This window comes from Apostichopus japonicus, chromosome 9 (genome assembly GCF_037975245.1).
Source record: "Apostichopus japonicus isolate 1M-3 chromosome 9, ASM3797524v1, whole genome shotgun sequence".
Taxonomy (NCBI): Eukaryota; Metazoa; Echinodermata; class Holothuroidea; order Aspidochirotida; family Stichopodidae; genus Apostichopus; species Apostichopus japonicus.
The window spans coordinates 29,653,144-29,668,245 of record NC_092569.1 but is presented as its reverse complement, the minus strand read 5'-3'; the positions used below and the strand labels follow the sequence as shown (position 1 = coordinate 29,668,245).

The window sequence follows — 15,102 nt, the reverse complement described above, 5'->3', positions numbered from 1 at the left end:
AAGATCACATGTTACTAGAACTGTTTGAGAACTCATTATTTCCAATTAAATAGCCTAAATTGAATGTAATATAGAGGGAACGGAAAAGACAGGACTTTACCTTGTGTCTCCGGAAGACATGAAATAAAGAAACAGGGTGGATCACTTTTATTTATACCTCAACACGAAATAGTTTAGGTAAATTCATTCTTATCAGACCAGACATACGTAGACAATGTAGAATGAAAAACTGGTTAGCGCAACTGTTGGGAGCTGAAAATGGACAACTCGGATCGACACTATGGACGCTATTGGACAGTATTGTCCAATATGAACACTAACTGGACACTATTCGTGTGTTAAATACTAAACTGGAGAGCATCAACTTTCCCTAAATAATGAAGAATAGGAAACATCGTAATCAATTTTCATACCATGGAATCATCCTGGAATCAATCTTTGGAATTATTCTAACAAAAATATTACAATTATTAATCATCAAGCTCAACAGGAAAGACGTAAACAAAAAAGGGCTGATGTTTATGAGATCTCATACTATCGTGTATGAGGTAATAATAAATATTACCCTATATGGGGCTACTAGCTTCCTCTATTCTGCAACACGCCTATTAGCGCACGAGCAATGTTGTATTAATATAGAATTTGAAATCCTGAAGTATATTGAACTTGTTCTCAAGTTGACCCTTACTATTGTGTTTCTCATAGTTCACCCGATACACACAGAGAACACAGAAACTACTACAAATCTTAAAGTTTTGTACCACAGTAAAAACTGGATCGTGATAGAAATCGGTAGCATGTGCTATTAGGATTACAGTAAGAACTGAGGATACGTATCATCCCAACAAATCCAGTTTAATTCATGTTGTGGTATTACACATATCCTCATATCTTACTGTAATCCTAATAGCACATGCTACCGATGTATCAGATTTATCAGCGCGATCCAGTTGTTACTGTGGTACAAAACTGTAAATTTACAATAGTTACTGTAATCTCTGTGTGAATCGGCTCCTTAGTTACCGATAAGCAGAAAAACAGCACCTGAGCGTTAATGATTACCTGATACTAACCTTATTTTATATAGATTGATAGGGATATGTCATTGCATTTGTACCAAACCCAAATTGACCTGTTCATCATAGTTTAGCGCGAGGCTAGGTTGGAAAATATATGGTGACTGAAAGTATATTGCGGTTAGATTACAATTTAGTTCCAAACTTAGTTTATAAAGTCAAATGAAGTAACTGCGAGAAGGGGTAATTAAACTTTTCATATTGACTATACTGCTAAGGTGTGAATAGCAAATAGAATATAACACAATAAAACAGCGACAGAAAACAACCGATTCTAAACTTGGATTGAACAAACGTACTAAATACCCTTTACAGGAATTTTCCACTACTTGTTGAACAGCAACTTGAACGTTATACTTCTTTTCCATTGTCACTTGACACGCCTCGTTAACGGACGCCTACAATGGTCTTATCGACTTTTCCGATTAGATCATGCGCAGTAACAAAGTTCATATTTTTCCTACGATGGTATGGATGAGCATCCGTAGCATTCCTGTCATTTCAGTCGTTTGATGGTCACCCCCAAGCTCCTATATCATTACCATCTTTACGCTTCAGAGACGATCATTCTCCTAAACTTTTCTTCTTTAGAATTGATTTGCTACAATCATGGCGAAATTTTTTGGGAGACAAGTTTGTCAAAGTTTCTTGACAGTGTTGACGTTATGGAATTCACTTGGATCAGAAATGGTAAGTCTTAAAACTTTGCTTTTCATCTCATATATTTCAACTATTTTTGTCTCTAAATTTTGACGTGTACAGCTATCAAGTTGCTTTCATGTACGACTAATTTATTATGTCCTTCGTAAAGGGAAACGCTTTCAACTTGTGGTCGTATCAAATACTGCTGCAACTACCTCACTGTTTTAGACAAAGCACCTGTTGTGGATCTTCCACAAACTGTATACATGAATTCTCTGATATAGAATTAAATAACAACCTCTATTAAAACGAATACATGTTACTCGTTACAAACTTTGTTATTAGTTATTAAAATAAGGTTAATACACTGCATTTAAGCTGCATTTTAAATTCAAATGTAATTATAGTCTATCTTTCTTTCTTAAGAATCTCTAGTAACCCCCGAATTCCACATGGATGGTTAGCCCATCGGCGAGAGTTAATGTAATTTAACACTTTCTTTTCAAATGTCCACGTCTTCAAAAAATACTGGCAAAGTTTCATTCGTGTTACGGTAATTACCTGATATATGAAATGTGCACGGTATGTCTGAAATAGAACCGATTAACAATTTCTATATAAAAAGTACATTTTACTTGTTATAATAATTTGATATTACGCATTAAAATAAGGAACATCTAATGTTAGTGTCTTAAACTTCAATTTAATTTCAAAGGCAATTTTGAAGCATTTAACTTGCTGTTATTAGAATCTATCATTCTTTCTTAAGAATCTCTCGTAACACTAAAATTTCACATGTATTTGTATCCCCTCGGCAAGAAATATGTTATATTAACGGTTCTTGTCCAAATGTGCACGTCCTACAGAAATTTTCGCCTTTTCCCTTCTGTTTTGTGCTAACGGATGGAAACAATTTTAGAAATAAACGTGAATTATTTGAAAAGTAATACTCTCTTATTCCAAATATTAAAAGTTAAAAAAATTAGGTCGAAACTATTAAACCCAACAAATGTAAACATGAAAGTCTCAATTTAAATCAAACTAACTTAGAGTCCTCAATCTATATTCAATCACCATATTTTTCAAAACTTAAATAAGAATAAAGTTGAAATATTAAATTTGTTCTTATATTTGAAAAGAGTGAACAAATTTAAAATAAGTCTAAAAACGTCACTGCTTGGAACAGTATATGGCCTCGAATAGCTTTTTCAATTTTTTTTTATCAATGCTTATCTTACCTACATCATATTTTGTAAACGCAATGACTTCACAGCTCATATCCTAGTAAATATAATAGTTTATTCATGAAACTTAATAATTTAAATCACTGATCCTATTGGTACCTGAAATATTTGAATCACTTTCTCACACAAACGGGTCCTTTAAAAAAATTAAATATCAGGATTTCAAATAGTAAGTTAACGTTTGCAATGCATAAATGCGCATTTCCTGATTAATTTAACCTCCAATCACTATTGATACCTCAGTTAATTTCCATGAATTGTGTATCTCAAATATGTACTAAGATTTCATTCAACAAAGGACGTCTTACCATTTTGCATTAATAAATTTTGAATTCAATAGCAGACTAGTTTGACAAATATTTTACTTGTCTATGACAATTCCTAGCGATTTTAAAGTTTAATTTAGGCAAGTTTAATTGTGTAGCTACAACTTGTAGAGAACTTGACAACTTTCAATGTGACTGGTTGAACCCATAATTCTGGAGCAACTATAGAATTAGTTTTTGTAACTAGGAGAGGACAAAAAGTTAACTTTAGTTTACTTCGCAATATCACAGTACACTTGTTACTGCCTGTGAATAATTGATTGACGCAGTCTTGCTAAGGCAAACTTTATTTCATCGTAGAAAGTATTGTATTTTTTTTTCTGTATATTTGTTTAGTTGATGTTACATCGTAATGTGACTCTTATCTGTACAAAAGCAATTTTATTTCACTTTCTGTCCCCTTTAGTTCCCTTTCGGCTGCTTCTCCCGACACAATTTCCAAATTACAAAACAAATATACAACGCTTGCCAAGCTTTATGATTTCATATTTATATAGATATTCTCAATACACAGAACGCACAGTGTGTCTCAGATTTTGAATTAATTTTGCTTCGGTGACAACATCTGTACGGTTCATTTGACATAAATCTGCCAAAAATCCAAACAATTGACCAAGGTACATAAGGAAGTAGTATTCACTTGATATGATATAAAGACGTTTAGAATGGCTTTGTCGACTGTGGTTACACTGTCGACTTTGTTTACATGTAGCTACTCTAATTGAAGAAGTCTCGGAAAAATCACTTATTTGAAAATGTCTTGCAAAAGTGAATCGGCCAAAAAAATATTTCATAGTTGTTGACAGTTTTGATAATTGTCCCTATTTTTCTTTTTCGTTTCACTCGAAGAGAATATTTCTTATTAAATTACACAAGGAGAATGTTTTATATAATGTTAATTATTTTGAGTAAAAGCACATTTTTGATATTTTGAACACTATTACTATATCTCAGCCAAGTTAAATGGTATGCCTCTTACACCTTTAAATAGATCATGTCAATCCGACAGAAACCGATCGTACAGACAGATAATCAATTTCGAATTCAAACTCACATCGTTTATATAAATGATGGTGGGATGTAAAGGCTGAAGTGAAATTTTAATCATTTGAAGGACATGCTAAATATATAACTTAGCAGAGCGTAAATTACTTAGTTCTAGATTACAAACGATTCATTTATTGATCATGCTTTGTGTGAATATAAACTTTGAAATGTTCACTATCCACATTTTAAAATTCACCCTACAATCTGTAACGATGATCATAAGAATTCACTGTTTCTCTCTGACTTGTGTGAAACAGTTTGCTCGCCTTATTGAGTTAGTATACGAAATGACGTGTTCCTTATTCAGACACTGACATTTATTTTTTAACAGAACACCTAAACAAACCAACTTCAAAGCGTATTTCTATATCAATTCTTAACGTCACGCGAACCCTTCCAAATTGAACGTCATTTCACCATTTCCTTCACTGCGACTTCCCAATAACATATACATATATATACATAGTTTTGCCACGTTTTTTTTTGTACATTTTTCATAAAGCACAGGTTACAAATAACAAAAAAATTATGAAATTTTAGGAAACGATTGTCGGTGTTTTATTTCCCACTGGATGAGAAGGAAAAACTAAATTTGTTATTTCTTCTATTTTTCCTGTTTTCATAACCTCATTTCATCATATTTTTTTGGTCAGTTTCTTTTAACAAATACGTATAATGTTCATTTATTTATATTCAAACATATGTTATATGTTCAATTGTCCCAGCCTTTTAATTATAAATCTTTTTTGTTTCATTTTGAAATCTACTTGTTGAAATACTCTTTTAGTAAAAGTTACCTTATGCAAAAGTATTTCGTCAAAATAGAATAAACATAAAGCATTCTGCTGTTACACTACGCTAGAAATGTAAATGCCACACCATATTTAAATTTATAATCGCTGCCACGCAGAACTATGCCATTAGAAACAGATTTAAAATCCATTTAAAAAAAAATAATAACGTATCAAGAGTTTTAACACAAACTGGAGATGTTGTGGGTAAGACTTGTTATGCCTCAACATTGAGATTACGTCTGACAAATTGAAAAAGAACCAAACAGATATTTCCTCTCATCTGCTTCGAGAAATTTTCATTATTATAGTTTAAATACTAGAACGTCATTTCCTTGGTCTGGTTATCACACGATTACTGTCAAAACAAAATTTATTTGTTAATGTGTGTCAAGTTACCAGCGAATTTGGCTTGTCCTAGACAACTTTGAATGCTATTAGTCGTTCGAGATTATTCGGAACTAAGGAGGAAATGTTTCGACTTCTTCTATTTTCTTTTCATAGAAAAAACGAAAACATTGTCAAGAAACAAAGTTTAGCCAAACTATTAATTTTGTTTCTCAAACTTAATCAAGTACTCAATCTTATTTGAAAATATCTTGCAAAAGTAAATCGGCCAAAAAAATATTTTATAGTTGTTGACAGTTTTGATAATTGTCCCTATTTTTCTTTTTCGTTTCACTCAAATAGAATATTTCTTATTAAATTGCACGAAGAGAATTGTTTGTATAATGTTAATTATTTTGAGTAAAGACACATTTGCATATGTTTAGACTATTACTATATCTCAGCCAATTGAAATGGTATGCTTCTCACGCCTTTAAATTAGATCCATTCAAACCGACATAAACCGATCGTACAGACAGATAATCAATTTCGAATTCAAACTCACATCGTTTCACATAAATAATGGAGGGGATGTAAAAGCTTAAGTGAAATTTAAATTATTTGAAGGACATGCTAAAAATACTTAGCCGAGCGTAAATTATTTAGTTCTAGATTACAAACGTGTCATTTATTGATCATGCTTTGTGTGAATATAAACTTTGAAATGTTCACTTTCCACATTTTCAAATTCACCCTACTATCTGTAACGATGATCATAAGAATTCACTGTTTCTCTCTTACTTGTGTGAAACACTTTGCTCTCTGTATTGAGTTAGTATACGAAGTGACGTGTTCCGTATTCAGGCACTGACATTTATTTTTTAATCGAACACCTATAGAAAACAAATTTCAAAACGTATTTCTATATCAATTCTTAAAGTCACGCAAACCCATGCAAATGTCATATCACCATTTCCTTCACTGCGACTTCCCGATAACATATAAATATATATATATATAGTTTTGCCAAGTTTTTGTTTGTACATTTTCATAAAGCACAGGTTATTAACAACAAAAATTTATGATATGTTAGGAAAAGATTGTCGGTATTCTATTTCCCACTGGAGGAGAAGGAAACACTAAACCTGTTATTCCTTCTATATTCCCTGTTTTCATAACCTCATTTCATCATATTTATTTGTCAGTTTCTTATAACAAATAGGACTTACGTATAATGTTCAAATAGTTATATTCCAACATATGTTATATGTTCAATTGTCCAAGCCATTTAATTAAAAATCTTTTTTGTTTCATTTTGACATCTACTTGTTGAAATACTCTTTTAGTAAAAGTTACCTAATGCAAAAGTATTTCTTCAAAATAAAATAAACATAATGCATTCTGCTGTTAAACTACGCTAGAATGTAAATGCTATACCATATTTAAATTTATAATCGCTTCCACGCATTACTATGTCATTAGAAATAAATTTGAAATCCACTTTTTTAAAAACAAATAATGTCCTCAAGAGTTTTAACATAAACTAAAGATGTTGTGGGTAAGGATTATTATGCCTCAACATTGAGATTACGTCTGTCAAATTGAAAAATAACCAAAAAGATATTACCTCTCATCTGCTTCGAGAAATTTTCATTATTATATTTTTAATACTAGAACGTTATTCCCTTGGTCTGGTTATCACACAATTACTGTCAAAATACAAAATATTTGTTAATGTGTGTGAAGTTACCAGCAAATTTGGCTTGTCCTAGACAACTTTGAATGCTATTAGTCGTTCGAGATTATTCGGAACTAAGGAGCAAATGTTTCGACATCTTCTGTTTTCTTTTCATAGAAAAAAAGAAAACATTGTCAAGAAACAAAGTTTAGCCAAGATCTTGTTTGTGTCTCAAACTTCATCAAGTACAGAAAGTTCTTATATTATTATCATGTTTTTTTTGCCAAAGCATGATATCTTTAGCTAGGTTTTCACACAAATATGTTAAATTTACTCTTATCGTATAAAAAAACAATTGTAAACGTTGTCTGAAGTTACCAGCAAATTTGGCTTGTCGCAGACGACTGTCAAAGCAATGTATAAATCGAGATTATTTGGAACAAATGAGGAAATCTTTCAAATTCACCGTAATAACAATGGTGTGTTTTCCATCGCAAAGGCAGCACATTTTGAAAATACAATATTTTGCCAAGGAATGAGTTTTGTTCATTAAATCAACCTGTTGGAGGCAGGGTCTCCAGCTATATTGCGTCCAGTATAGTATAATGACCAACTTTATTTAATTCACTCTCAAATATATACCGAGCAAAATGTTTTACACTTTGCTAACAAATATAGTATTAAATACACAGTTTGGAATATGTTTCCAACCATATGTACGTTATTTTTGTATTCAAGTAATATCTAGTACTTGTGTTACCTCATTTGCATATTGTACGTTGAATGTATTAAGTTTTTTAAAGTGTTTTCAAGTGTGCTTATGGTTGCCCAATTTATTATTTTTGAAGAATTGTTCTCAGATGGCAGATTTGTAGATTCACTTTTATGATTTTGTTTGTAAAAAGGTGACCGGCTGTCAGCTATCTAATAGCTCAATTAAATAACTCTGTAGCTTGCTGGTAACATTATTCATGGTTTTTTGGGAAAGATCATTGTATTTTCCAATTGTTTTTTTTAGCGTCAGACAATGTACTCAAATGTCAGTTAATAATTACCAAGCAACTTTACTGATAATAGCTTTATAAACAATCCGTTTAACTGAAATCACAAAACTGAGTACAAAATTCAATTCCATTTGCCGAATATTTAATTTAAAGAAAGGTTAACCTTTGTTTTAATGTTCTTTGAAATCCACCCTACTTTAATATTCATTAAAAGAAACAGAAAATGACGCAAAAATGTCAATTCACCACCATTTTCATTTCTATAGCAGACCATAGCTACTTAATAGCTAAGACCACGTACGATACTAACAATGTATTTAATATTTGATATTTTGCTTAACTAATATATTATATATGAAGCTGATTGAAAACAAAGTATACAACAGAGCGCTGTATGACACTGATCTATCTTAAAGTATTAAACACTCTAAATGTTTGTAATATCTTAACTTAAGTGTAAAATTGCAACAGCTGATCATTTCCGTTCATATTCTTTGAAAACTCTCACGCAATCGGAATAAATCTAAAGAAGAATCAATTTTAGTTACATACTGTCACCTGTGATACTTCGAACATCTTCTCCATAACAAACGTAAAATATAATATCCTATACTGTGAGGAGAGATATGTCCAACACGTATGACACGAACAAAGAAAAGAAAGTTGTTTACGTTTTGTTTGGTCTTTGTTCTGGTAGTTAGTTGCCAATCATGCATCAAAGTGATTCAGTCTTCCTGTAACGGTTTGCAGGTCAAGTTTGTTTATTATATTTAGCTGATTGAAAGTCACTCATGTTTTATCTATTAAAATGAAAGGAAGGGGAAATGAAGGATCTGGACTGCAGTAAGCTTAAGTCCATGAGATTTGACCTATTCCGTGACTTATGGAAGTAAGCTTGAATTGAAGTTCTAATATGAACATAAGAATCGAGCGGAAGTATATTGCCCCAGCAGACCAAGTTTGCATCATTCTGTAACTCATTTGATATAACTCCAATGTAATGTTCGCTACTGTCAATAGATACAGGTAGATAATTGTCCTTTTAATTCGAGTAACATTTATTTTATTTAAAATACAGGTCGTCGCAAGCGTCGGTAAACAATCATCAGGTAGGTCAAACTAATGAAAGTCTTATTTTGAGAATCGGTTACCCTTAACTATTAGTACTGACAAATGGCTGACGGTCACAGTTTTGTTGCTTACCTAATTCAATACACTCTTTTTTAATTCAAATGTTCATTGTGATCGCTTGGAACTTAACTCTGTTCTTCATGTTTGCCATTCTTTAAACTTTCTTCTTTTTACGTTTCATATCACTCATGGTTGCCTTAGTATATTTTATTTTTCAACTTTGTTATCATCATAAACTAAACTTTTTTTAACAAATCAGCCGAATAAACAGGCTTTGCTTGTTAGATATCGATATGCTTACACTGAAATATTCACACTCTACGAATAACGTGGAACGCGATTATTATTTTTTTTTGTTGGTAATTTCATGATATCAAAATGATCTTCGTTCTTCACACAGGTTCCTCATACTTTGTTTTTCAACAACCTGAATACCCAAGAGATTGCAAGGAAGTATTGAATACCTGCTCCTCTACCCAAAATACATCTGGCGTGTACCTCATCAAACCAGACGGATACCCTGAACCGTTTGAAGCTTACTGTGATAATGAATTCAATAACGGTGGATGGACGGTAAGCCTTACTGTGTTTCATTTCACATTACATTGAATGTTATCGCATCGTCTGTTTTGTAGTTTATTATCAATCATATTATTGTTCTAAACACGTTAAATAATGTTGACTTCAAGTAAGCGTAACAGAAAAATGTATGGAACAGCAATAGTTGATTTGGCATTTTCAATAGCCTACATTCATATAATACACCGATCAGAAACTTACGCGTGCACTTTTGTTGGATTCTTAGGTTACAGAACTAAGGGGTATGACGTTACAGTCAATTTAAATAGATGCAAATGGTACAATGAAAGTTGTCACAAAATAAAATAAAGCTATAACTTTATACATAGTACTTGTTTTAATAAGCGATCATATTCATAAAAACATTTGCTGTTGATTACACCGATACAAATTCTAGATAGTAACTTTCTACTCCGATACGATATCTACTGCAGGTGTTACAGCGGCGACGACTGGATTCTGTTAATTTTAATAGGAATTGGCAAGACTTCAAAAACGGCTTTGGTTTTCTTGGCAGTGATTTTTGGATTGGAAATGAGAAATTAGCCTTTCTAACAAACCAAAAGTTATACCAACTGAGATTGGAGTTTGAGAATGCTGCAGGACAGTCTTATTACGTAACATATGACCAATTTCGTATCTCAGATGAATGGGGGCAATATCAACTCTCAAGCGTAGGAACTCACGGAGGAACAGCAGGTGAGTCAATTTTAAAATTAGCCATGGTGTGACTCAATTATATAAATAATAACAATCAACTAACAAATATGCAAATATACTTCCCTATAATAAAATATTAGTTACCCCCCGTTGGTGAAGTGGGTGGGGGTGCTGACTTGTGTTTTGTGTTTCGGGAGTCATTATGCTTGACGACATCAGAAATCGTCTTTGTGATACAAAAGCTATCCACCCGGATTTTCCTATTCACATTTTTTCTGTCAAAATGATCCCAAACTACATGTCTACTCTATGGCATCCATATTGTTAAATATTGAAGTGCATGATCTACCAAGTTATACCAGAACATAGCAAATCAGTGCAGATTGAACTATCGATACTTTTCCCCAAGGCAGTCTCGGGTAAAGGTCAATAGCTTCAAGATTTACTTTAATTTAACACATTAGTTTAGTAGAATGCATCACTTCACTGGTGGATCTTCTACATACATGATTTACAATCTTCCTTCCTAGAACCTCAAGTGGAATGGTGTCAAACGAATAAGATATTTTCCAACGAGACATGTGAGAGGACGTGCGATGACCCTGACACATGCATCTCTTCAACCTCTCGTACAGAACTAGAGAAATGTGTTTGTGTTGGTGATTACATGGTTCAGGATGAGAATTGCATTCCTCAGAACCAATGCAGCTGTTTCGCTGCTGACAAAGGGACTGTATTAATGGTCAGTTGTAGTCACTAGTTCCTTTCCCTTTCATTCGTTACATTGAGGATGGAAAAAAATGAAGTTTTGTGAATAATTTTCGAAAATACAGAAATGATAACCACTTTCATAATTAAAAGCAGAAATTACAGCTGCCCAATGATTTAATTTGTCATAACATTCTTTTTTTAAATATTTCCCATTAAATTTAGAACGGCGAGTCTTACGTCAATTCAGGATGTACAAGAAGATCAAATTGTAGCAATAACCAACTCATGGTAGAAGATAGTTACCGCTGTAGTGATGACGCGACTTGTGATGTCAGAGAAGGCGTTCGTAGATGTTACTGTATAGATGGCTACGAAGGAGACGGTGTTACGTGTACCCGCAAGGCAGTCCCAAAGGATTGCCAAGAGCTTTACGTTGATGGTAGTAGTGATGGAGTTTACACCATTTACCCTGATGGTTGGCCAAGCGGCATTCAGGTTTACTGTGAGATGGAAAGTAACGGAGGAGGATGGACGGTGAGTTGTGCACGAACATTTGATACAGTTCAGTGTCATGTATCTGAAATCATTTGTTCTGCAAAAGTGTGGAAGACACATTACATATTTCTCACATACTCCTGTTACATGTATACTTCTCTTAATATTCATAGGTCATTCAGCGACGATCAAGCGCCGCTGTTGATTTCTATCGTACCTGGGCTGAATACAAGGCCGGATTTGAACATCCTAGAGGTGATCACTGGCTTGGTAATGATTACATACACGCAATTACCAATCAAAAAGAATACAGTCTCCGGATAGACCTCACAGATTCAAGCAGTTCATCGTATTACGCCCTCTACTCCTCCTTCAGTATAAGTGATGATGCGGACAAATATCGACTATCAATTGGATCATATAGTGGAAATTCAGGTTAGCATTTCTGTAAATTTTTAGTATTATTATTTGCAATTTTCTAGTTACATGCATCCTAAAAAAAACAATATCGTTCTCTACGTTCATCATTGTTTTACAATGAATGCGTATCTGCCTGTTTTTAAATATGATCTTACATATGTCTAATGACACACGATTGATTAACATACTGCAAGGAATATTCACGTTAATAGTTAGTAGTTCTTAAAAGACTAATGCAAATATTTCACTAAATATGGTAATTAGAAGTAATAGGTAGGCAGCTACAGACACCCAAGTGTGAAACTCATTCGTCTTCTTAGCATCTAGTCACTTTTCCATGGAGCTTCATATTGAACCTGAAATATATTTAATATCCCTATATTCATATTTACACTTCCTATCTAATTTCCGTTTCCCTCGTAACGTATTTTATATAGTTGCGATACCTACAAATCATGAAAGACAAGTAAATACGCTATACTGGGCATTTATTTCTTAACTTTTTCACATTGAAAATCAATCATATAAAAAATAATAAAATAAGAAACATATTAAATATACATACATATACATATTGTATAAACATTTCGATCAACTTTTTATGTTTAAAGTAATTGAGAAAGTACCTCAATGTAGCCACGCAGTGAAATATTTATATCTTTATTCAGTCATTTGTGATCAGTCTGACTGACAGTGCTAACAAAAGAAGGTCATTGTATCTCTAAAATTTGAACTTCATGATTTGTGTGGACAAAGATACAATTTGGTGATGTACTGAGGACACCATTGTCAAATACACATGATACAAGTATGTTATTTTTACACACATAAGTAAGCATAATATAAACAAAACAAAATGAACATAAATAGCCAATAGCGTAACAAGAAGGTTATAAACCACAACTTAGCCTACTGTGTGATAGCCACGTGATCAGTATGAAAACAGCTACGTAGACAGAAAGAAGTTGTAATGCATAGCTTGCATAAATATTGATGGAATGTAGCTTTGAAATATTCTACGTAGATTCATCGATTTTGTATGAATGAATTGTTTTAACTATAGACCCAGAATGCAGCATTTTTCATTTTTCCGTTGTTTAGTAAAGGACAAATATTTAACTTTTAAGAATTTGGGAAAATAATACTGTAAGAAATGTTACTACATCGGGCACTAAACGCAGAATGATGAAATTACTATTGAATTAATGAGCAGATGAAAATTAACAAGCAAAACAGACACATTCCCAATATGCCGTTTCCAATTTGAATAAAGTTTTGGAAATTTAGAACAATATGATTGCTAATGAGTGCCAAATACAATAATATTAGTTACACCTTACTGCTAGTTATCGGTAATATTCGTAATAAATAAAAGTTTGCAGGGGACAAAATTGAGGAATTTACTATATAAATACACGAAGGCAAACCTATTACTGAAAGGCTTACGGAGACTTTGGCAACGCAATTTTATGGTGATTTTTTCTCTGTGAAATCGTATATAATAAACTGATGTAATATAGCCCTTCAGTTAATACATCTGAAGTAACAATTTTTTTTATAGCTTAAAGAAATAACAGTTCACTAGAAAAACACTCATATTAACCATTAGTAAATTACGGTAAGAAACATGCACGTAACAGTTGAAGTTTGTTTTCTTTCTCGAATCCGTAGGTTTTGATGCTATGTCGCGTAGCAACAACAAACCATTCAGCACACGTGACCGGGATAATGATGAGTCGCGTCCCTATGACTGCGCCGAGAAGCATCAAGGAGCTTGGTGGTTCGGCAGTCATTATTATTATTACTATTGCCGTACTCATGAATATTATTGCGATTATTTCCATGTCGAAAGTAATTACTGTGCCTATTGTGCGCATTCTCACCTCAACGGAGACTACGACGGCTCCACTCGAGGAACGAACATATTCTGGACTGATCTTAGTGGATATGACTGCGGCCTACAATACACAAATATGAAAATACGGCCGGTGTAGAGATAAACAATTCTGATTGCGGAGTGGTCTATGTAACAGAGTGTACTAATGTATTATCGAGGAATTTGGATTTCATCTCTGTTTAGAGCAGCAGGACGTAACTATGAATAGACCCAGATATACGTCTACATTATGATATCTAATTTATGTGACAATTAATTAATTTAATTATGTTATGGTCATTGACAATTATTAAAATGTTGAGAAATTGCAATAATGTGGAATTTTCGAATAAACTATACAAAGTATACAATACAGTGTCGGTAACGTTGAATTCTTCTTTAATTTATCATTGCGTGAATTAGTTATTAATTAAGATATAGCTATGTTAACGTCACACTACTAAAAAAAATCTTTGTAGAGATTTTGCTCTCAAAAACTCTGGAACAAAACAATTTTTACTTTTGAAAATGATTGGCCATTATTGGACCTATATTAATGACAGCAGTACATTTTTAGATCCATACCTACGGCAATTAAAACATGTAATAGAGTGTATGGCCTCCCCTCTTACCTCTATCTTTCAGTTGGGGTACGTTTACATTCAGTGCGGTGGGGAATGAGTAAGAGATACAACCCTTACCCTTGTGTGTCTTTTCAACCTCTCAAAAAAGGGTAACAGTATTTATTTTACGATTATACCGAATTTGGGCCCTGTTATTTATACACTAAATTTACCTGGAGATTGCACCAGTTTCAACATCTAACTCTTCTTGGGAGGGGGGGGGGGTGTTCTTAGACCCCATAACCCCTTGGCTTTGAAGTGGCCTTCAATCACCCCTGAGCCTCACCTCCTCCTTTTTAACATCCTTAATTCACCGCAATGACCTTCCATAAAGGGCCTTACTCCTATCTAACTGAGTCGGAGAAATGTAGAATTATCTTTTCGATACCACCTCACCTTTGAAATCTTGCGTAAATCATTCATGCATAGCTTGCTCTACCTTTGCGTATAGCAGATGCATCACCTAAGGGAA

The 15,102-nt window shown here is 33.1% G+C and overlaps 1 protein-coding gene across 1 annotated transcript; it reads left to right on the top strand.

Moving 5' to 3' along the window:
• The first annotated feature begins 1,610 nt into the window (after positions 1 to 1,610).
• Positions 1,611 to 14,380, top strand: LOC139974292 (uncharacterized). Its single transcript, XM_071981321.1, has 8 exons — positions 1,611 to 1,766; positions 9,214 to 9,244; positions 9,667 to 9,839; positions 10,280 to 10,544; positions 11,036 to 11,247; positions 11,439 to 11,750; positions 11,885 to 12,146; positions 13,803 to 14,380. The coding sequence occupies exons 1-8, from the start codon at positions 1,686 to 1,688 to the stop codon at positions 14,123 to 14,125; spliced, it is 1,659 nt and encodes a 552-aa protein (XP_071837422.1). The 5' UTR covers positions 1,611 to 1,685; the 3' UTR covers positions 14,126 to 14,380.
• The last annotated feature ends 722 nt before the right edge of the window (positions 14,381 to 15,102 follow it).